Here is a 23,391-nt window from a genome sequence, read left to right on the forward strand (position 1 = left end):
CTCAAGCTAACCTAACCTAGTCAACCCAAACATAACCTAACCCTAAGTTAACGTCAACCTAACCTGGCCTAAACTCGATAAATATGCGTTATATTTTCAGAGTTCGAAGGCCCGTTTCGAAATGATCTCGTCAGGAAGATAAGGAAATTCTTATCATCTACTAAATATTCACAGTTGAGTCGAAAAATACTCGAACTCATCATTCAACGACGTGCTTCAGTGTCATAAATTATCATAATCTTTGCAATTCGCTATGGACTTCTACGACGCAAATTACCCGAAGGTATGAATTACCGAAGTGTTAGATAATTCGATCTGATTGTTGCTACTTTGAGTATAATCGTTGCGTTCTTTGAACGGAAAATTTGAAATCTGGAAACCGAATGATGAGAAATCAACTTTATTTTCTAGGAGCATCCTCGCAATTTGATTCCTGAACTTTGTAGGCAGTTTTATCACCTTGGATGGGTGACTGGAACTGGAGGCGGTATCTCTATTAAGGATGGGTTATTATCCTCATCAATTTAAAAAATAATTCAGCATGCAAGGAGAAATTCCAGGATGTCCAATAGTTACTGTAATTTTTTAAATCAAGGAATTATCGCAAGACTATGAATTACTTGGAATTCTATGATACAATATTGAAATCGAACGTGAATTTGAACTAAAAAGCAGTCTCGTTTACAAACTGGGACTTGTTTCTTTTGAAACTTTTACAATCTGCCAAATAAATTGCACTTGTAAATGGATGGCATATTCAGAAGCGAATTTACTTTTTATAATTTCTACATTCAATCAGCATATCTCATTTCTAAGATAATTATAATAAAATAATCAACTCTATTTTTAACATTTGACTGGACATCCTGGAAGTTTGATAATGTTAGCTGATCCAAGAGAAAATATCAAAGATTTATTAAATTAGTTTTTCATTTTTTGAATAGCGACGAAATTTATATAGCGCCTTCTGGTGTACAGAAAGAGCGTATCAGTCCTGACGAGATGTTTATTCACGATATAAGAGGGACCGTCAAGAAGACTCCTCCCGATGAGAAAAAGCTGAAACCATCGCAGTGCACGCCTTTGTTTATGTGCGCTTATACTGCAAGAAATGCAGGGGCGGTTATACACACCCATTCCAAATTTGCAGTCATGGTAACGCTGCTTTGGCCAGAAACAGAATTCCGCATCACTCATCTAGAGATGATAAAAGGTAGTTGTCAATAACTGCAGCAGTTGTTTGCTTGTACATTGGCTGGCATACTGAATAGATAATTCACCTTTTAGGAATTAGAAATCAGAAAACAGGACGTGCTTATCGCTACGACGAAGAGCTGGTTGTGCCGATTATAGAAAATACTCCGTTTGAGGAAGACTTGAAAGATCGTATGGCAGAGATTATTGAAAAATATCCAGAAACTTGCGCCATTCTGGTCAGAAGGCACGGCGTTTATGTATGGGGCGACACCTGGCAACAAGCTAAGACAATGTAAAAAAAAAGATTATCACTTTTCAGAAGAATTTAAAGAATGGTGTTGATATATGTGACCACATTTCCAAAACTGTGAATCAAGTTTGTTTTTTTACTAAAATTTGTCCATGCGTAAGAGTTATTCAATTTCTATTATTCAACATACTCAAATTACTAACGAATATCGATTTTCTTTCGCTTACAGGACAGAATGCTACGACTACTTGTTCGACATCGCTGTTCAGATGAAACAGCATAATTTAAACCCTTTGGCAACACCCGAGCAATACGAGTTACGGTTTCAGCGTACAGAGATTCAATAAAATATGTTTTAAAGGACGTCGAACTTTGGAGGCATTTCATATATTTACAATTTACGAAAATAAAAAGCATTTGGTGAATATGAAATGTGATTTCCATCAGCACCAAGTGGGCGATACTGCACTTTGCGTGTCTTTCAGGATTATCTCCTGTTTCATGCAGCAGGATCATACTCTTGAAATTGCTGTCTAATTTTTTTTGCCAACTGAGTTTCTTCCTCCTTGTCCAACTGGCAATCCTTCCAGTCTGCGCGATCGCTCATGTCCAATATCCGATCGCTTGCTAATGCTTCACGCCCAAACTGGATGGGGAAACTTTTCCTGATTCTGTGGTAGAGCATTTCACCACTTGGAAGTTCAACGTAAAAATAGGGCGTTCCTGCCGGGGCTATTTGTTCGAGCTGAGTTCGCGGCGGGAGTTCATCTAGTTGGAAATTACTGCTCTGCGAAAACTCCTATTGGGAAATAACAGAAAAGAAATTGAAACGTGACAAAGTTTGCTTGGTCGTTTTAATTACTCATCGTACCTCGAATGTTTCCTTTAAGGCAGGTTCCTGATTTTTGTGAACAGGAACAGCCTGTAGCTGACAGTGTGAAGTCTTGTAATTTCTTTCAAAGAATACTGGTACCCTGTCGGTACTGGCATAATACTTGGCCACGGCTTTCTTGAAAGCTTTCATTTCTTTGGCAACGTTATCTGGCAAGATGGAAAGACTGGCGTGATGTGTCACGGGCAGTATCAAGAAGTGATCGTCGACCAATCCACCCTTGGCTAAAGCGAGGTAAACTTCAGTGCCAACGGAAATGACCAAGTGTTTTGATACTTCAGGACTGGAAAGGCAAAACCAGCACTTGGCCTGGTCAAATTCAGGCCTGGGTTTTTTGTGAAAACCGCCATCGCGATTTTTGGATCGTTTTTTATCGTCCTTGGAGTCCATGTCATAAAAGAACTGGGTATTTCTCGAGTCATCCGCCTGATTGGAGTGCTTAGAATTCAGCAAAGATAGCGGATAAGGACTCTGCGTTTCGTCTGTCGTTCCTAGCGCCAGATCACAGAGTCTTGTGCGATCAACAGGTGTGAGATTCAGGGCGTAAAGCCATTTCTTTTTCTGTGTATTGCCGACTGAAGCCAGACCTATAAATCTTGAGGCTATCTCGATGCTGTCTCCATTCGGTGCGTGGTTCCTATTGAAATGAATCAGAGAATAAGGAAAATTTCTTAATACAAATCGCCAAACTTGAAACTTTTATTCAAACATGTGATAAACTTTGAAAAAAACCAATTCACCTGTACGGAGGTCTTTCGTAATGTATATCCTCAAGTCCACTGATGTGATATCTTGGTTTGATATGGGCAGCGAGCCACGCCACGAGTTTGGAGCCATGATATTTGAACTGTGGATTGTTGGGATCGAGATTTGTGACGTCTTGCGGCCAGGGAGAGCTGAGAAGAATATCAACGCCCCTGAAGCTGGGCTGTCCTTTAAGGCAAATATCTCTGATGGCCGTAACGTCGGTCTGGTTGAAATTGTAAGTGCCAGAGGATCTGGCAGAGTTTGAGTTTTCCACACCGCTGATGTAGGCGATCTTCAGCCCCGACGATGAATTGTAGAGACCTCGTCTGCCGAGGTAGGTAAGATTGGGGCATATTTCGCACCCATCTATATCGGGATAGTGCTCGACGTCTGCTTCTGTGTTTGGACCGATAACATAAGTTGGCACAGAGATGTGTCTCATACCATTTTTGTACGGCTCCAGTTCGATGTTAGTTGGACCGAAGAAGTTCCCCACGCAAAGCAGAAAGTCAAACGGTCCAGACTTCTTGTTTATTACCTCGATCTTTGTGAATAACGCTTTGAAGTTTCCTCTCACATCTCCGCATACCAACACTTTCTGCTTGTCAGACATTTCTCAGTTACTTCGGATATTTTTACCTGTGCAGAGATCAGGATGTCAACAACTCGATGGATGGTACCGATGATGCCTAACGCTCGGTACAATTTGACAGTAAACAGTGTAACAGACGAGAATTTTTCAACACAGTTTTTTAGGTTAGGTATCAAGTCGGTCGGTAACATGACGAGCTTGATGGAACGTGCGTTTTCACGATAACGCAACACTTTCCGTTTCTGTTTTACCGACGGTAAATGCGCATAGGTATCCCAATCACATCTTACACACGCGCAAACGGTAAATCATTCGAATTTCAAAATTCGAAGTGTCCGATCGAATCTTAACAAGGTTCGTTGGCTAGAGATTATTTCACCGGTAAGTTCTTTCGTAACGCATGATGACAAGTCTATAGATCAATGAAACTTATCAAGCGATACAATTTGGTTACTCTTCTATTTTTTTTTTGCAGATCTGATTATTTTCTGCAACTTTTATACGTGCGTACGAAATGACATTTGAGAAAATATAGGGGGAATTATACCAATGTATAAAATCTTCATCGTGTGATAGGCAAATTATTTTCCGATTAAGTAAGAGAGAAATATCCTAGGGAAAAAGTCACGTAAGTTTACGATCTTACTCTTGAAAAATAAAATCCGCATCCGGGGTAGTTCAAAGCATTGAATTCAAATTTCGATACAATTGATTTGCAGCTCTGTTCTTATTTTCGTGGAAGATGTAAGAATTGGAAGCCTCATATCAGAAACAGCACAGTAAGATAGGAACAATGATCAATCCTTTACTCCGAATTCATACAAAAGCTACAATAAAAGAAATTACAATAATCTTCGTGTTTTCGCAATGCAACGTATATATACAGTTTTCGTATAATGGGAGATCTGGATTCATGAGTAGTTGTACAGACATTTCGCCTTCCTAAATAACGAACCGTTCCCACGTACACTAGGCGGAATTATTCACCTGATTTACGACGTGGAAAGCGTTGTTACAGCTTGAGTAAGAATTTTCCCACAGTGCACTTGCAACACCCACGAGCAATAACCTCGTCCTACCTGTCATACACATCTATACCAATACACGGTTTCTTCTTCAGCGTGAAAAATTTTTGAAGCAAGAATTTCGTGTACCAGCATAGTAATTACAACCTGCCTGGACAGTTTGTCCCAGTAGGAGACTCGTGGGAATCCTCGGTTTGTAACTATACTGTACTTAGTTTTCGGGTACTGGAAGCGAGTTTGCCGTAGACTCGGAACAGCACATCTGGAAGCGATTTGCCTGTTATAAAATTCCTCGGCATGGGACGCGTATATATATATATATATACCTGGTGGAAAATGTACCTGCGATTCTATGGCCATGCACTGTAGCGACAGGCGTCCGTGCACCTTCTTCTACTCACCACCATAACGACGGAGAATTCAATTTACATGGTATGTCTACACAGGTGAGTTGGTACCTACACAAGTACCTACTGCAAGTGCATGGTATTGTTTACGTTTACGGGTGAACCGAGTTAACACCGTGAGAAACTTGCAAGATTTTTCAAATTCCGAATTTATTAGGATAGAATCGATACTCTCTGGGAATTTTCAGCTACCGTACACTGGGAAATATCAGAATTATGTATGGGTATTACAATCATACACGACATTGGCTGCTCAGGTGCTCGGGCAATGCTTTTAGGAACTAGTGAGTGAGTTGTCAGTGACTATTGATTTACGATTTGTATTTTCAATGATGGTTCATGTCTTCGCATAGCAAACACCCCAAACTCTCGGTTTTATAAAAGAAGGAAGAAGCGTAATTACTGTATAAAACAGATGTGATATCTTTGTAGAGCTATTGGGAGGTATTATAATGGAAATTTGATAAGATTATTGACACGCAATAATTGAAAGACGTTAGGTGTATACATTAAAAACAAAACGATCAAGAAGCCTGTATAAAACTACAGTCTTATAAAGTAACGGAGAAACACAAATTCAACAGCAGAGAATTTAAATCGGAATGTAAGCTCTGATCGAGACTTGCATTATACATATACACGTGTTTAGCTATGTCGGACTGTTTTTTCTCTCAATGATGTACCTGTAGCTGGGATAATATAATATGAAGCTAGGATTTATGTTATTTACTGCAAATTCAAGTTAAAATAATATTCCTTATCTATTTTCTTTGTGAACACAATGTTATCGGATGACGATATTACACAGAAAGTTAGTTTCTTTCAAAATACCAGGCACCATGATGTATCATACGTCCAGTTAAAAGATACGTCAATACCACTGTATAAAAGAAGACAGAAAGAAAACGTTTAGAACACCGCCAATTTTATACAGCGTAGTCTTGATTCTTATTGTTGCACTCATACAGATTATACCGATTTTAATACAGTATAAGTACAGTTAAAAATTGAGTTCATCTTATTCTATGCTTCGTATGGACAATGTAGGTAGGTCGATATTTCAGCCTGACGCAAAAAGAAACGAAATGAGACGAGTTCGACTATATTATCTGAATTTTTACTCAATACATAGAAGATTCGGAGTGAAGTGAGTATAAAGCTGGATCTCAAGTTGGGCTAATTAAATTAAATCACCAGCAGCGCAATTATCTCCCGTTCAGCAGACATCGCGCATCCCTGAAGCCGAAGCTATTCCCCCACGCTTGTAACTTCGTTTCCGTGAGAGACCGCACGCCATCAAGAAGGGTAGGTATAGGTACGTATAAGCGCATGTCGAAGGACCGGAAGAGTACAAAAAAGGAAAATAAAAAAAAAAAAAAAAAAAGAATGAATTTATACGTTCACCTTGGTGTCTAGAATGTTGTAAAAGAAATTGGTGTAAAAGCCCTTAAGCTAGTCGCGGATGAAACGAGGAGGGTTGCCAACGCCGTACGCGGCGTACGGCGTAGAAGAATATCAGTCGGGTTGATTTTCGGTTGAAAAAGAGTCACCCTGTTTAAAATCCCGGCTTACACACACAGGCGAAGCTCCTGCGTGCGCAGATTCCTCTGCGCAGTCAGGCCGGGAGGGAAAAACGGGAAGTGGGCGTGTCGGCTCCGCCCAAAAACGCGGCGCCGGCCAATCAGGATCCGAGGGGCGTGGCCAGCGCCACCGCATCGCAATTACACGCGCTAACAGCCCCCTCTTTCGACGTATACGGACGAGGGGGATCCCCCGTTGTGTGAGGAAAGTAAAACGTGGCGGGGATTGGCGGAGGGAATTGAAAGGGGCAGGGCGACGATGTTTTACGAAGCTGGGAGGAACGCGTTCGTTGGGGAGTCAACCGCGCACCGTGAACCGGAATCTCTCCGGTGAAAATACTACCAACGTTTAGGCATTGTTTTAAAATGGTAGAAAACGGGACACGTGCGCCTATTGCGTTATTTTAGATAAATGAATCGTATAATCGAACGGCATTGTCGTCAACGCCGAGTCGAGGGGAGTAATATTACGTAGTAAGATTTTTGAGGGTTGTAAGAGGGAAGCTGCGGGGCGGGATTTTTGAAACTGAATTTCAAAACATCGACATATCACGCTCGCGGGTTTTAAAAACCATTTTTTTTTTTTTTATTTAACCAACATTACTCGAGTGCTACGAGTGCGAAACACCGGGAATTGTTACAGGTGAACGTAAAATGTATCGAACCCATTGGGGTGATCGCGGCCATAACAACAACGGGCATCAGTCGAGGGTAAACGAGAATCGAAAGCAGCGGCGGTCGGTTTTTAAAATTTGAGAGGAATCTCGGCGAGATTTTTTAAATCAAATAATACCGGGAACCCAGTTCCAATTGTTAAACCTGATTAAATGCAAACTGTTATGGAAACTCACCTTGAATATCACGACGGTATTTAATCAACGCACTCGAATTAAAACAGTTCCGTGATACGAGGTCGTTTCTACGTAATGTATGATTATATTAATGAAAACCGAACAAGTGTGTCGATGGAAAATGTTGGCAAAAAGTGCAGTTTATAATTCTAACTTTGCGTTAATACCATAAAGAAACGTTTATTATAACATATTTATACATGCAACAAGAGGAATTGGATCTCCAAGAAAAGGTTCTACCCTACATTGGATCTCATAGCCCATCACCCGACGTGCTGACACAACAATTACAGATCACTTCACAGCGAAGGTTCGTTCACCATGGTTGATAACTTTCTCACCTTCTCATATTTATACTCGTATATATATATATATATATTCATTGCATACACCAGCACATCGTTTATAGGTACTTATAGGAAAACGTTCTCGTTTTGATCGAATTCAATGGTTACAATTATTGCGATAGGTACGTTCGTTCGACTCTTACAAAGGTGCAACTGATTATAAGCCAAAAGTTATAATCTTCCATTTTCACAAGCTGAGACTCACACAATGTCGGAGAATTCTACGGTGTCAATAAAAGTCCGCACACGATTGGTGTGAAATTAAACGTCATTGGTGTAAGTCGATCCATTCTCGATCACACCAAGTGGTCTTAAAATCAACACAAAAATGGTGTGGACTTCTGAGGAATACATTCGTTGTTACATTTAACACCGCATTTCAAACAGTGCATAATATTCAACCATATACGTGATTCGTTGTAACGAGAAAGATACGTTGATGTCTAAATAATACTGTATAACCTTCTACGTACGGTAGTATACGTTTCACACATTATTCCATGAAACAGTCTTTTAAACTCAACGGTGCACTTCGTAAGCTTCCAAATGTGTGTTATCACCATCGTCAATCTCCGTTTCCACTTGGCTGCTTACGCATCAACGATGTGGAAAATATCGCTGCAGGCCAAGCTCCAAGCTTTAATCTGAAAGTGAAAACCCGACGAACGCGTTGAATTTCGTGTATTATCCAACGAGCCATTGGGTTTCCGATTCGAGCCTGAAAAAAACCGGCAACCCAAAAAAGCGCACGAATAAACACCCCTGATTAGGGGCGAGTGAGGTAACATTAGGGCATGGAGCAGGCGGACTGCGGAGTGTTGTTATATTAAGTTATTCACGAGGTGTTCCGACCCAGGACTTGATCGTAGTCTTCGGTCCCGAGTCACGTTCAATTGCAAATCGTGGTTCCCGGTCGAATCTTGGTTCTTCGTTGGAAGACCAGTCGGATAGTCATGATTGCAGCGGTCGGAGCTGGTGATACTGTGGTGCTGGACGACGTCTGTTCGTTCAACTATAAACTCATTTTTCACGTAGTCAAGTTCGACGAATCCAAGTCCAATTAATTCATCGGTCATCGCCGTTGTTTCATCTCTCCCAGTCGTTAATGTCCGTACAAGTGTCGTAATACTGTTGCGGTCTAAAATTATACTTGTCAATCCAATGTCGATGAGTGAACCTTTCGGTTCATTGCAATGTGTAACTTATATCCATGGATCGGAGTCTCTCGGATCAACTGATTGTGAGCCGCGGTTCAACCGTCGCGAGTTTCAACGCTGTTTCAATCGTGGTGAAAGTGATCGAAATCAAAGCTTTTCAAATATGTTCCAAGTGAAATATCGACTCGATTTTGGATAATTTATAGAGAGCGTATATTATGCACTTATAAACGAGCAACCGCACGAGAGTTTTATCTAAAGATCCTTCAGGACTCAATTGAAAATGTTTCTTTGCACTCGGAATGTCGCAGTTCCAATTTCAGATATTAAACCAACCAATGCAGCTAATCAATTTGTGATGATTTTAAATAACTCAGAGTTATGAAGGTATTGAAAAAAATTTATCAACAGAACTTTCTCAAAAAGGATATTAACAAACTAACGAAAAATTGTTGATTTAACATTGATCGATTGCTTCTATAAAGGAGCTCAATTATATACGATATCAATTTGTTTCGTAACTTAACGAATCCGCTTTTGTCCAAAATTAACGAATGTTCGAATATCGATTCTGTCTTTTAGAATTCTGTTCTTCTTTTTCTTTTTCAGAAAATATCTAAACAGTTTTACGGAATAAAGTTATTTAACGAACGATATGTTTTAATTTTCGGTAAATGATAATCGCGGTGACTTTTTAAATCTCGTTTCGAATTTCATACACCTAATTACTCGCATGCAAAATTTATTCCCCAATGAAAACAAGTTTTCTAAATCACGGTGTGTGCAGATCGTGTGATTTTCATGAAACGTTACAGTTGATATTCTCCTAACTGACAATGAGATCAGCTACAAGTGACAGTGTTTTTGGATAAATATACAAATCATAGGTGAGTCAAATCCTTAAAAATAGAAAAAAGTGTTCCTTTCGAACAAGCTGCACTTTATACATGTGTAGAAAAATTATAAAATATATAAACTCGATCTTCGACTATTCTATCGTCTGTGTTTCGTCTTTCTATCAGTTTCAAGTTTTCTATCCTGCACGATTTGCAAAAATTTAACTCATATCATAAAGATAACGACAGCGATCGATTTTACATGGTCGAATTGACCGACGGTACAAATTTTCAAAAATAAAAAAAACAACCAGGCATTAATACCAAATTTTAAACAATTCTGTCCATTACCGACGCGTATTTCGATATCTGTAGATGGAAAATTTTGTAAAAAATTTAGCAAATCGTAAATCTCTACAACTTGACCCACAATCATGTACGCATAAAATTCTGTATAAATTCATCGAATTTTTTCACCATTACTGAATTTTTTATTTCATCGTCGCAAAACTGGTTTTCACGCATCCGGTAATGTTGATTGTGTGTACATATAATAACGATGATTATCGATTATTAATCACACGCGTAAAACCGATCGGTTAGCAGAGTACAATAATAATGTACAAATATATATTGCTGCCGCGATTTACGCACAATCTTCGCATGCTAATCATCCGTCGTTCCGAGACGTAAAACACGCGACAACGGTCTAAAATAAACAAATATGGGTAACGTTTATTCTGTAGTTTTCATTTCACCGTGTGTAGAATCTACTCAACGCCTATATGTATATGAGGTATTCCATGCCAACTGAGAGGACAGAAAATCATTCTTTGCTCCGAATATCGTGAAAGTGAAATTCTGTAACAGATACGATTTTGTAGGGCATCGATTGCGTTGTGATCGGAAACGAAGAAGATTAATGATTTTTGAAACCGTAATATAAAATGAACGTTTCGTTTACATTGATATTTATTATTCAAACGTCGAGTCATTGAAAATTTCATTCGTCGGTCGGATCGTTGAAAAACTTTCCGCGCGTTCAAATTTTTTTTCCGATCAACTCGCATTTAATTACAGGCGTATATTTTCCGTCGATCGTTCGTAGAGTGAGAATATTTTCCGATCCTCGCGACAAAAACTAGCTTCAAGAATCAAGGACCTGCAGGATTGTCGGGTCCCGTATCGTCGCGAGTGCGCAACGAGAAGCGTCGATCGATCGAATATAATCTGTCGATGAATCTGAGGTGCGCGTTATCTGCGCCAAGATATCTTAAATCAATTCATCCCTCCGTTCGTCGATCGAAAACGACGGATGATCTCAAGTCGTGGGAATTCTATCGATGCTGAGTAATTTCTCCTCTCCTCACACGCCGCATCGTTTAATGTTACAGAGCGATCCTACATCGACAGAATATTAATTGTCATCTCGAGAAACCTAAAAAGATCTGTAACTACGTTGGACAATTGGATTATCTTATATTGTAAGAATATAGATATCGGTATACGAATGTAACCTTTTCTTATAGTTTTTCCTTCAATTTTGTACAATTCGTTGCTACAATTACAATTAATAAAAAAAAAAATGTCCAAGAGAATCGACATTCGTGTTATCAAATTAAACCAGCGTGAGTTTTTCGTCTCGATTTTTATCCGGCATCTCGCCGCCGATCGGATCGATCCCAGGATAATCTTCAATCCTAAAGTGAAATTTTTTCACGATCGTTATATTTTCGAAGCTGGAAACAAAGAAAAAAAAAAAAATATGCAGACTGCTGGCCGAGCAGCGAGTAGGTGCCTACCTACAACAAAGGACAGAGCAAACGAGTGTTATACGACTCGGTGTCGTGTTCATTTTTTCATTGGTTCCCTTTCCTGCTAACTAACTTTGTCCACACACTCTCCAGCAACGCGGCTGCCGCAGGACTGCGTCCGTGAACTTCTTCCAGCAAGATAGACAATCGGGGTTTGGAATGAAATTTTTTTTTTTATTTCATACTCTTGCAGATTGGAAAAAAAAATATTTTTGACGTATTTTTTATTTTTTCGATTCAATCAAAATTGTCATCAATATAACAGATTGAAAACTGTAACATTGTGACGTAACCCGTGTTAAGATATATATATATATAAATCGGTGAAATTCAATCACCTATAACATGAAAAATTATCATTTTTAACGAAAAACAAAAAATACGTCGTCATTATTTTGGCTTGCACTGCATTATGCACCCATAAAAATGTAGAGAAAAAATTCATTCAAAATCCCAATTGGAATTTCATTATACCGACACCGATAATGTGGAAAACATTGTGTGACAAATTTTTAGGAAGGTTTTTATTCTCGTCACGTGAAACGAATTCGTTGATTTTTCTCAACACGCGTGAATTTTTTAAATAATTTTCTCATTATTTTGAAATTTCGTCGAGTTTTCGTAAAAACGTTGTACAGTACAAATAAAAAGTTTCCGGGGCATTGAACGAACAGTTTCGTAAATACAGACCTTAAAAATTTTCGAAAACCGTCATTTCCAAATAATGTGAAAATTCTTTGAAAATTCACGTGTAATCTTAAAAGTCAACGAATTCACTTCACATGACACAAAAAAAAAGATTCCCTGAGGCTGTTGTTTCATTCGTTCGTTCACCATCGGCAGCTCAAATAAAATACTGCTAAACAGTTTTTTTTTTTTTTAACGTCTTCTTCTCGCCTCCCAAATTCTGACTTAAACGATCCGACCGATTAAAATCCTTAATGGCAGAGGCATGTCGCCCAATAATTCGTATTCAGAAAGCGTAAGAACAAGATATTTAAATGTGGAAAATCACCGAAGTGATTTCGCTTTGTCGGCGTGGGTTTCAACTGAACAGCGAATCATTCGTAATTTGCCCATCAATGCCGGTCTTAAGGTAGTCAGGTAGTAATTTCGGGAATGTTTAATCCACACGAGTTTTAATTATACAATTTTTCGATTAATTTTAAACAATCCCGTAAAGTTTGAAAATGATTCACCGTTTAGTAACCGATTTTTTTTATCTTTTTTTATTTCGAACTTGAGCTATTTTATATTGTGCAGATACAGGAACTGGGATATAAAAACTGATAGTTTCGAATTGGTTGTCTTAGAATAAAATGTTTATAGGATGGGAATGGATATTGAATAAAGTAAAATGGATATTTAGGAATAACATGTCAATTTTTTGCGAATCTTGTCCGTCGTTTAATAATTAAAAACGTAATCTAAAATAAAAATAAAAATAAAAAAAAAAAAAAGAATCCGATTGTAATTTTGGTTAGGTTTTACATCATAAAATTAATTATTTTCTGCTGTTTGCATACGGTATTGCTAAAGCACTTTACTTTTGTCGTTATCTTTTTTGCAAACATCCCCTTAAATCGTAACTTATCTGACATTTTGCCATAGTCCAATTTTTACCTAGACACCCAGACATCTACAATATTTACACACGAGTAGCCATAATTCTCTTGTCCGTTTTTCCAAAAATTGACACGAACAAAGAATCCAACAATGGTCCTTGAATTTATTGCGTTTACGAACGATCAGATTTGAACGTGAGAAAGATTTCTCGTACCTAAAAAAAAAAAAACATTATCACCCTGCTCGAGTTACACGATATGTGTAACACACAGTGGTGGTTGTATGCCGGCCGTTTGTCTAGGTGTTCATAGCTGTTGTACACACCTTGTACCTGGCTGTGTCGAGTGAATAGTGAATGGGACCATATAATCAGTAACCCATTGCCAAAACTCGTAACACACCCGCATGTCTCTTCTTTCTCAACGTGGTGGGTCTGAGATGTCTATTGTAACGGTTTTTTCTTTTTCTACTTTGGATCGGATGTCGAGTTTTAAATATCAACACTCTCAGCCACGGATGATGTTATAAATCATCTTCTTCGTCTCTGGGAGCAAATTCATAGCGTGACGAAAATCGTACGCGAGACATAACGATTAAATCGAAAATATGGTCTCTGTAATATTTAGGCTTTTAAAGTCGATCGAATTTTTGTCTCCAACGATGAATGTGCGAATCGATGTGAACAATGTTCGTGAAATGACGTTCAACGACATACTTTGCAGCCAATTTCTTAGTCTCCCAAAAATAGTATATTTATAAGCAGTGAATTTCGTTACTTCTGAGCATGAAACGAAATATCGATCATGCCAATTTCGGTAACTGATTATTAAATGGAAAATATGGTCCGTTACGAAGTCTGGCTTACGAAGACAATCGAACGTTGGTCTCGAATCGCGTTCGATGCTTCATCTTTTCAGGCAACTCTGTAGTGTGAAGAAACAGTCCATTGGACAGTGAATTGTCCTGATTTCGGAGGTTTTGAAAAAAAAATTGACCCATCATAGAAAGGTACTAATTGATGAATTAAAAATACAGTCTTCTACAGTTTCCGGCTGGTATCCAAGCACAATAAAATGTCGGTATTGAACAATGACCGTGGTCATTACGAATATGATGAAAGCTTCGTGAAAACATGTCACGTTTCCAGAGGAAAGACCGTTGCAGTCCATTTTTCATCGAAAACGAATCAGCGATGCTGCTGTTGTGGCTTTTTTATTTAGACTTGAGAGAGTAGTTTGAAAAAATGGGAGCGTCGAATGAGAAAACTTGGTTTGTACTCTTACGAGAAAGCAAACCTTGGTTCTCATTTATTTGGTTTAATTGGTTCCTGTGACATCCTGGACCCATCGTGTCTTTGGATGAAGTCCTGTTGACTTACGACGACAGTCACGAACATCGTCGGCTCCACGATTTGATAAGGTGTGTCAGAATTGAATACCGATATTCGCTCAGTCTGCGCAGATCCAAGACGACGTCACGGAAGTCACCTAAGCACGTTACTCGAGGTTCGAGCTTACTTATTTCCGGTATATTCTGTTCGCTGAAAATAACAATATAACCATTAAATGCCAAAATGTCAAGGCTACAAGGCTATGACGTCACCTTGGACATGTTCTTTGATTGGTTAAAGTGAAACCTACGTCCATTGTTTAACCTTATTCCCTCGCACGTCATGATCGTCCCAAGCAATTCCAAGGAGCAGTAAGAGAAGAAAGAATCTGCGACTCTGAGAGTAGAGGAAGGAGGTTGCGGTTTCCTCAAGTCGTTTACCGTCTCCCTAAGACGTGGAGGACGTGATCCTTTCGCGTCCTGGCAAGCCAGGGACGCGCCCTTGAATGATATTCCTCCTGCAGTAGTTTTATTTCGAACCCTAAGACCCAGGAAAGTTTAAAGTTATACGTAATGGGCGTCGACGCAGCTGTCGAGGCTCGTTTTCGTTCCTTGGAGAAGGAGACTTTCACAGGCGGATGGTTTGTCTAGTTTCTGTTTTACGAAATTAACGCCCGTTCTCTCGAAGACATCGAGGGGACGGCAAAAATCCTCCCCGAGTGTGTTTCTTCTAGGTTTTAGTTTTTTTTTTTTATTTATTTTTTTTCCCTTTCCTTCTTTTTATTTTCCAGCCACTCCACGGGGTGGAAAAGTCTCGAATCCCTGGATTAAGATGTTGCGTATTTTCAATCTTTTTTACGTGTTCCCAAAGACAGCCGGGTATAACCTATATGCATACCTTGTAACGACAGTTAATCAAGACTTCTAACCAGACCGTATTTCAAACCTCTCTTCACTCCGGGCTTTCAATTTTATTTTCGTACGGTTTAAACGGGTTCGGAATTTAACTCGTTGCTGGTTTTCTTTTTTTTTCCTTTTTTTACTTTCCACTTCACTTAGGATATAATTAATACCTACGGCAGTTTTAGATTTTTAGGTTACAACGACAGGTGCGCTCTACACTTGAGTACGATGTGAAGAAATAGAAACGAAATTTGAAAAATTGTGAGTACAAATTTTCAAAAAAACATTAAAAAACACAGCAATCACGATTGACAGTTGCGAAACAACGAATAGCCAAATACAAATTTTTCTTTCGATTGTTCACAAAAATTAAAATTCATTATAATACAATGTGATGTTCGGTGAATTATGCCGATTGTCACGCGAGAAAAGATGACGATTAGAAACGATTTGAAATATCACTTGACCGGAAGCTTTTATCACCGCTACACATTTGAAACGCTTATAAAATGGTGATTCTGATCATGCTTTAACAGTACAAGATTTTTCCCACGGTATTTGAGTTTCGTATTTGAGAATGTAACGCAAACACTCGTAATTTTCAATATTTTAAGCTCCGTTCCAGATTGCGAGGAGAAAAATAAAAAAAAAAAAAATAAGAAATTTACGGTGAGATTAAAACTTGAAAGAAATAACTCAAAAATAATCCGAAACTTATGGAATCCTTAAATAATAGGACACAGTTTAACCGATTAATCGATTAACGGGGTCGGCTGTTTTTTTAAAACATTTTTTTAAGACAAACTATTCAAATAAAGTTTCTCATCATTTTCGCATTGTATTTATAAACATATCAACAAACTTTTTATTTTACGAGCTGAAGAAATGCAAAAAAAAATGCAACATGAAATTTGTTTTTTTTTTTCGTAAAACAAAAACTACCAAAGCAATCGTGATTATCTTAGTTCGCGTTCTTTTACGTACGTTCCTTTCGAACGGCATAAATCAGGTTACATACACTATTTCGTCTGCAAAAAATTCACCCAAGGTTATTTAAACGTCAATAAATATAACGTGAAAGTTATGAAAAATTTTACATCTCAATCGTTCGGCGTAAAAAAGCCCCCAATAAATCCTTTGAAAAACAACCATCACACTAGACGAACTTCTCAATCGAAAAAAACTGTTAATCGATTAATCGCGTAGCGACACTATAATAGTCAAACTTTTGAAGACATACGATACAAAGAATTTAAGAGTCCGTGTCTATTGCGCATAAATTTACAATTTTATACCAGAGAGATGAATGTGCGATTCGCGTGTATAATGATGTTTACATATATACATGCAAATCTGTGAAAAAAGTACATGTTCGCATTAAAAAAAAAAAAAAAAAAAAACAATGTTGACCTGCAAATGACCTGTAAACCTCCACCGAATCAGAAGTAAGATGGCACGGTATTTTTTTCCCCCCTTAGAACCACGAAACTTTTATTTCGAACATCTTTCTCTAAAATGGCTGGTTCTCGAGATATTCTGCTGTGTCCACTTGAATGGACCACCCTGTATATACATATATATTAAAGTGGTCCTCATTCAGGGTGTTGGAGAATTTTTGGCAGACCATCCTCCAAATCAACTTCAAACAATTCGAAAACAATCGCCTAATTTTTTCAGATTTTTACATCGAATCTAAGATGGTCCGCATTGTGATCGAAGTTTCTTACGGAAATTAACACGGGTAAAACTTTTTCTCTCGGTATATATTTTATTGCAAGAGTGACAATGTTCCAAATAATCTGTAACCGCGAGGTTTTGGTGAGAATTAGTGCTACTGTCTGGGAAAAAATAGACATCATCGTACGAGGCAATCTAGACGAATTGCACAACCACGAAACCTGACTTTCTTCTTTTATTCAGAGGAAGTGCAATTCGTCTAGATTGCCTCGTACGATGATGTCTATTTTTTTTTTCATACAGCGTCGCCAACGCCGACTGAAACCTCGCAGTTGCAGATTTTTTTGGAACATTATTACTTTCACGATAAAATATATAGTGCGAAAAAAAGTTTTTCTCACGTCATTTCCGTAAGAAACTTCGATCACAATCCGGGCTATCTCAGACTTGCTGTAAGAATCTGAAAAAATTTGGCGACTCTTTTCAGATGATTTGAAATTGATTTTAGTGATGGGGCGGTAAAAATTCGTCAACACCCTAAACGAGGACCACCCTAGTATACATACATATATATATATATATGTATATATATTCCATGTATAATATGTACAATATATACAGCTTGCCGAGCGTCGTAATTCAAGAACGAGTGTGTGGGTGGTGGTCTAGGGCCGGTAGGTAGGTACATATAGCTAATAATAGTGAGTTTGTAATGGCAATAGCAATAATTGAATGAACCGAACGGCTCGGTCCATGGCTTACAACATCCTGGCACGTGCGTAAACAGTTCTTAGGCAATTCAGGGTAAGACCTGCGGCCTGCAGGAGTAGAGGAGAACATTCGGTTACTACGCAAACTCCAAGAAGCTACCTGCCCTACACCAACCTTACGCGTGTATGTACAAGGACTGCGTTCGTTAACCGAGGCAAATTATTATTCAACGAACGCGGAAAAGCCCAACCTATTACGATATTTATACACCGTGACAATATCTTGAAATTTGAGAATCAACCGCGCGTGCGCCAAATAATTAAATCTCATTGGTCGGCGAAATCTTCACGCAGCGATATTCTTGTCTGCGACGCAGGCCGGCCAACCTAAGCAAAATGTCTACGTTTGAATTTTCAAAGAGCGTGAGCGTTAAGTTCCGACCGTTCTTTGAAGAATCAACTTTCCGTCCCAATAACAAATGCTTCCGAAACCTTTCCGAGTCACCACCTCTCAATTATTTGAGATTCTAACCTCGAAAATTCGTATCAACTACGTCGCCGGCAGAAACAAAGTTCGACGGCTGAAAACTCGGGTTGGCAAGCCTGCGCGAACAGCCGATAAAACTCGCGCATGCGCGGTTGATTTTTAAGTTTCAAGATATATTTATATCCATATGTTATCTACGCTGAACGATAGAAATAGACGCGAACTAGATTTGTTTCGAAAAATTTATTATCGTTGATTTTTCCTCCTCGATGTTGTTAACTACTACACGTGTGTAGCCTCGGGAAGTTGAAGTATTATAATCGATATTTATTTAACTTATACGTCGATTATATTAACAATCCAATATGGCGGAACGAGTTGTTTGCTTTTTTTTCTCGGGCTATTTCTCGTGTACACTCAAAAAAGTACCGTAATCAACGGAGAGAGAAAGAGAGAAAAAACAACAATGATCAGTTAAATTATTAACATACGGTTAAATGCTTAATTTGTTGACTGAAAAATGCTCGAGGTTGAAATTCGGTTTTATTTTTTCTTCTTCTTTTTCTTTTGTCATGTATTTACTCTTGACTAAATTGTCTATTTCGCAGATTCAACAATTCTTTTCGCCCGTGTGATTTTTAATTATGCGAACGCGTATATAAACTCATAGATCGATTTGGAACATCCATTTTAAATTTTATATATATATATACATATATGTATATTTTTTTTCAAGTCCAGTTTTTGCTATCTTATTGCTGGCACAATTGATCGAATGAGAAATTGTCCCATAATTGGGATACAATTTTACTGGATAAATTTATACATCAAGAGGAATGATATTAAATTTGAGGGGAGAAAGAGAAAAAAAGGAAAGAAAAGAAATCGTACGTTGAGAGATTAAAAAGTTTACTAAAAAGGAATAAGAAAACGTCGAATGAAAAAGAAATTGTAGAAAAATCTTCGATCGAATCGTTATCTAAATTTTCACACCCATAGACTTATTTGGTACGTATAACGTATCGCGTTTAACGGGTTAAACAGAGAAAAGGAGAGAGGGTGTAAATTAAAATAAATCACCGCTTTGTCGACGGCAATAAATTAGTCTCCGTATGCGATGCGTGTATAATACACACCCGGTTTGCGTGGCTGCAATGAACGGGCAAGAAACGAATAACAACAAACACAGGAAAGCATAAATTTCAGACCTACAAATCCTTTTCGAGATAACTTGAGCGTAAATTTGATATTATACATGGATATATACATATCGGGTTGATATCGACACGCGTACAACGTTCGAGTTAAAAACGAACCGTTCTTTAACTAACATGTAGCGTAATTTTTACGAACATATACGATGCATTCCACGCCAATTCTACCTGGGTTTTTTACCCTTGACCTCTCAGATTAGGCGCGCGATTTTTTCTATGATTTTTCTCACTTGCGAGGATACTGTTTCTTTTTTTTCCGTTCAATTTGAATTTCGTACAATTTTTAGAAACGATTTTATCGACCGACCAAAATTAAAAATTTGAAAAAAATCTGAAAAATCCTGCGTCGGATATAAAAATTTTTAATCTTGTAACCTGAGTGTGCCAATTTTCCCTTGTTACTGTTTTCAAGCTTTTTCCGAAAAAAAACGTTAAAAAAATTAGAGAAGCTTAAAAATTTTTATATCTGACGAAGGATTTTTCAGAATTTTTTCAAATTTTAAATTTTGGTCGGTCGATAAAATCGTTTGTAAAAATTGTAGAAAATTCAAATTGAGTCCAAAAAAAAAAAAGAAAAAAACCGAGTACCTTTCAAAGTGAGAACGATCATGGAACAAATCGCGCGACAAATCTAAGAGGTCGAATTTTCGTGGAATGCCCCATATGTATACAAGTTAGCTACATTAAATTTCGACTCCATATACGCGTCTCGTATTATATTTAAACCCATAACAAAACGCCACGGCAATCGGCACAATGGAATTCTTTGTACCTCGTACCTCGGTTTCAAATTATGGAACGACGTAAAATTTTTCACATCTCAAGTCACGGTTGGTTGGAAAAAAATTTCATCCACTTACTTCTTAATCTTCTTTCTCGTTTTTGTCGCCCGTTGAAATCGTTTTTTATCCGGTAACAAAATATCTACAATTATCCAGAAATAAGAAGTTGTTACGGAAAGGTGTTTTTGTCTCACGAATTTCTATCTTTCGCTTTAATTTTATTACGGTTTACTCATTCATCTTGTTCGTTACGAGAAGTCTTGTAGAATTTATCTTAAGATAAATTGGGGATTTGTTTAAGATGTTTGCTTTTAAGTTTTGTGAATTTTTGAAATCTTTAGCTGGTTAAATCGTGATCTTTGGTTCTCTGGTAAGACTTTTCCATTTTCGATAAACTAAAGTTTGCCAGAAACTCTCTAACGAAATTTTACAACAAAGGTGGAACGACTTAAATTGAACAACGAATTCGAATAATCTTTTTCCAGTACACTTGACGATGAAAGCGATATTAAATTCGTAAATAACTTTATTCATTATTCACAAAACGTATCAATTTCTCCAATATCTTTTACCGAACAGGTTAAATAATTTTATTGCAAACAATTTCGTTTTGTCGACTATAGTTGGGTAAATTTTAGTAACGAGCTAGTTTTTCAAGTAAACTCGTGTAATAAATAATAATAAATATAATTACAAACAGTTACTCGTACCAGTTTTTTCTTTCAAAAATCTTTTCAATATCGATTGGAATTCAATTTGCTCTCAGATGATTTCTACACGGTGAATAAAAAAATAACAAGCATAAATAAAAAAAAACATATCGTCGAATCGGAATCAATATTTCATTACCGATAATTAATTTTTTGCATTATTTTATTATCGATAATCGCGATGAAATCTTTGAAAAACAAAATCGGTTCGCATAATATCCACCTACGGTTTGTTTTAACAAGGTTTTTGTAATTTTTAAAAGAAGAGAAAGAGGGATCCGGATTTTCCTAGATCTTTAAAACTGACCGAACAGCTGTGACGCATTTTTTCACATTCATCTTTCTCACTTTCTTTCTGTTTCTTTGGGTTATAACATACCGTAAAGCCAAGGGACTGCTAAACGTTTCGACATGTGTAGAAACACGAAATTCGATATTTCGTACAAACGAAACTTCCCGCGTCAGATATTATATGCCTAGTAGTTATATATATATATGTATACACGTATACATATAAACATATAAACATATAATATACTGTTTAGAATCTTGACACTCTTTGCTACTTAATTCAATACTTAACTCACAAAAAGCACAAATACATGAATATGAAGGTTAAAAATATCACATAAATGATTTTTGTGCTTTTTGTGAGTCAAGTATCGAATTGATTAGCAAAAAAAAAAGTTTGCAGGCTCAAATTAACAGAATTAAAGTAATTTTACGTAAAAAAATAACATAAATATGGCATATGATTTTTTTTTTGTAGTTTTATTGGAAAATATTTGAAATTTTTGATTAGCGTTATTTTTGATCGCCGATATCTTTGAAACGGCTGATCTGAGGAACTTTGATCTTCGGACGTTTTTCGTAGAGCGTGAAATTTCCAACAAATCTCTATCTTCGGATTGTTGTTACGATGAACCGTTCCAAAGTAATAAAAATGCAAAAATAAAAAAAAAATTTCCCGTGTTATTTAAATGGAAAATAAAGAAATGGATAGAGGCAAACCTTACTATTGATATTAAGAGCTCATATTGGCGTCAAAATTTTTGTTTTCAGGTATACTATCAATTTTTGGACACCGTAAGAAAAAAAGAAAAAAAAAAGTTTCGTCTTTTTTTGAAACACCCTAATATATATATATACATATATGCATGTACAGCATATAATATGAAAGCGCACGTGAATGAGAGAAACGAGTGGCGGAAAGAAAGAGGAAAAGAGAAAAAGAGAGAGAGAGAGAGGGCAACGGTAGTGGGGGAGATACGTGACACCCCCGGAGGCCTGAAGAAGTATATCCACCATACATAAGTCAATTTAGTTTTGCTCAGGATCGTTCTCAGCGAATATATTCCGTCCTCGTCGATGCGTCGATAATTCGATATTACCGCACGATTGTATCGACTCGAATAAACGTATACCGCGCGAAAACTGCATACGAGAGTTGCGGTCCCAGGTTTTGCAAATTGGCATGGTGCAACGAATTATTCAAAAAAAGATTTGACAACAAAAAGGTGACAAGAAAAAAACAAAAAAAAAGAATAACAAACAAACAACGAACGAAAGATGTAATTTATCGAAAAATATACGGAAGTGTCGACGCATGAACGATTCGTTATGTGACGTGACGGGGGTTAGGGAGGGGGTGGTGGGGGGATGGAGGGATTTGATTTCGGAGGGTGAGAAAAAAATTAAGTTGTATAAATATATGCATGTATATATATATACATGTGTGTGTGTGTGTTTGTGTCGGATAATTATGTAATACGTTGTAACGTGAGTTTATCAGTTTAAAGAATACGTGATAGCGTAATTACACCTCAGAGTTTTGCGGAAGAATTATTTACAAACGCCCGCACACACACACACACAGAGAGAGAGAGACACGGTTGAATAATGAAACGTAAGTACTTGAATTATACAGAATTTAAAAGTAAGAGAGAACGAGAATGAGGAAAAAATTTTTTTGAAAAAATATCGTATTGTTACGGTTGAAAATATTTCACGTTGAATTAGAAATGAATATTGAATTGGAAAATTTATTTCGAATACACGCGTCGTTTTTTTTTTTTTAATTTTATTATTACCATCTGATTATCCGTTATTATTAGAGTCCGATTATTTTCGTTTACGTCAAATGAAAGCGCTAGTTTTGAAGAATGAAGAATAAATTTTTAACGTTTGTGTTTTTGTGATATTTTTGTTTTCAACGGTTGAAAATGTCGTCGAAAATATGGAATCCTCACGTCGTGGACAAACGGTTGTTGATATGAATATTATCTGATGCGAAATTCGTGAAATGATTATTAACCCTT

The 23,391-nt window shown here is 37.4% G+C and overlaps 3 protein-coding genes across 5 annotated transcripts in view; 2 read left to right on the forward strand and 1 right to left on the reverse strand.

Moving 5' to 3' along the window:
• The first annotated feature begins 76 nt into the window (after positions 1–76).
• On the forward strand, positions 77–1,884 carry LOC124187196 (methylthioribulose-1-phosphate dehydratase). The gene is made up of 5 exons (XM_046579556.1): positions 77–283; positions 412–506; positions 945–1,213; positions 1,288–1,489; positions 1,677–1,884. Exons 1-5 carry the CDS (start codon positions 254–256, stop codon positions 1,792–1,794), a joined length of 714 nt encoding a protein of 237 aa, XP_046435512.1. The 5' UTR covers positions 77–253; the 3' UTR covers positions 1,795–1,884.
• On the reverse strand, positions 1,816–3,864 carry LOC124187194 (CWF19-like protein 1). Its single transcript, XM_046579554.1, has 3 exons — positions 3,080–3,864; positions 2,319–2,976; positions 1,816–2,246 (listed from the first exon to the last, which is right to left on the reverse strand). Exons 1-3 carry the CDS (start codon positions 3,697–3,699, stop codon positions 1,947–1,949), a joined length of 1,578 nt encoding a protein of 525 aa, XP_046435510.1. The 5' UTR covers positions 3,700–3,864; the 3' UTR covers positions 1,816–1,946.
• Positions 3,865–7,007: 3,143 nt separating this feature from the next.
• The window catches only part of LOC124187193 (protein single-minded), a 60,921-nt gene continuing 44,537 nt past the window's right edge, over positions 7,008–23,391 (forward strand). The window contains exon 1 of one of the 3 annotated variants that reach the window (XM_046579551.1): positions 7,008–7,851. Coding sequence is in view for 1 of the 3 variants with exons in the window: in XM_046579547.1 (XP_046435503.1) it covers positions 22,973–22,979 (7 nt within the window). In the remaining 2 variants the exon portion in view is untranslated. Of the gene's footprint in view, positions 7,852–22,714; positions 22,756–22,955; positions 22,980–23,391 lie in introns of those variants that run through there. The other 2 variants (XM_046579553.1, XM_046579547.1) reach the window with 2 other exon arrangements.

This window comes from Neodiprion fabricii, chromosome 7 (assembly GCF_021155785.1).
Source record: "Neodiprion fabricii isolate iyNeoFabr1 chromosome 7, iyNeoFabr1.1, whole genome shotgun sequence".
Taxonomy (NCBI): domain Eukaryota; kingdom Metazoa; phylum Arthropoda; class Insecta; order Hymenoptera; family Diprionidae; genus Neodiprion; species Neodiprion fabricii.

Excerpts from the sequence above, each read along its gene's own strand:
- LOC124187194 (XM_046579554.1), bottom strand. The coding sequence starts at position 3,699 with ATGTCTGACAAGCAGAAAGTGTTGGTATGCGGAGATGTGAGAGGAAAC. Across the intron at positions 2,977-3,079 it reads TACGAAAGACCTCCGTACAG|GAACCACGCACCGAATGGAG; the intron begins GTGAATTGGTTT and ends TCATTTCAATAG. Across the intron at positions 2,247-2,318 it reads CCTTAAAGGAAACATTCGAG|GAGTTTTCGCAGAGCAGTAA; the intron begins GTACGATGAGTA and ends ATTTCCCAATAG.
- LOC124187196 (XM_046579556.1), top strand. The coding sequence starts at position 254 with ATGGACTTCTACGACGCAAATTACCCGAAG. Across the intron at positions 507-944 it reads GGTATCTCTATTAAGGATGG|CGACGAAATTTATATAGCGC; the intron begins GTTATTATCCTC and ends TTTTTTGAATAG. Across the intron at positions 1,214-1,287 it reads TCATCTAGAGATGATAAAAG|GAATTAGAAATCAGAAAACA; the intron begins GTAGTTGTCAAT and ends TTCACCTTTTAG.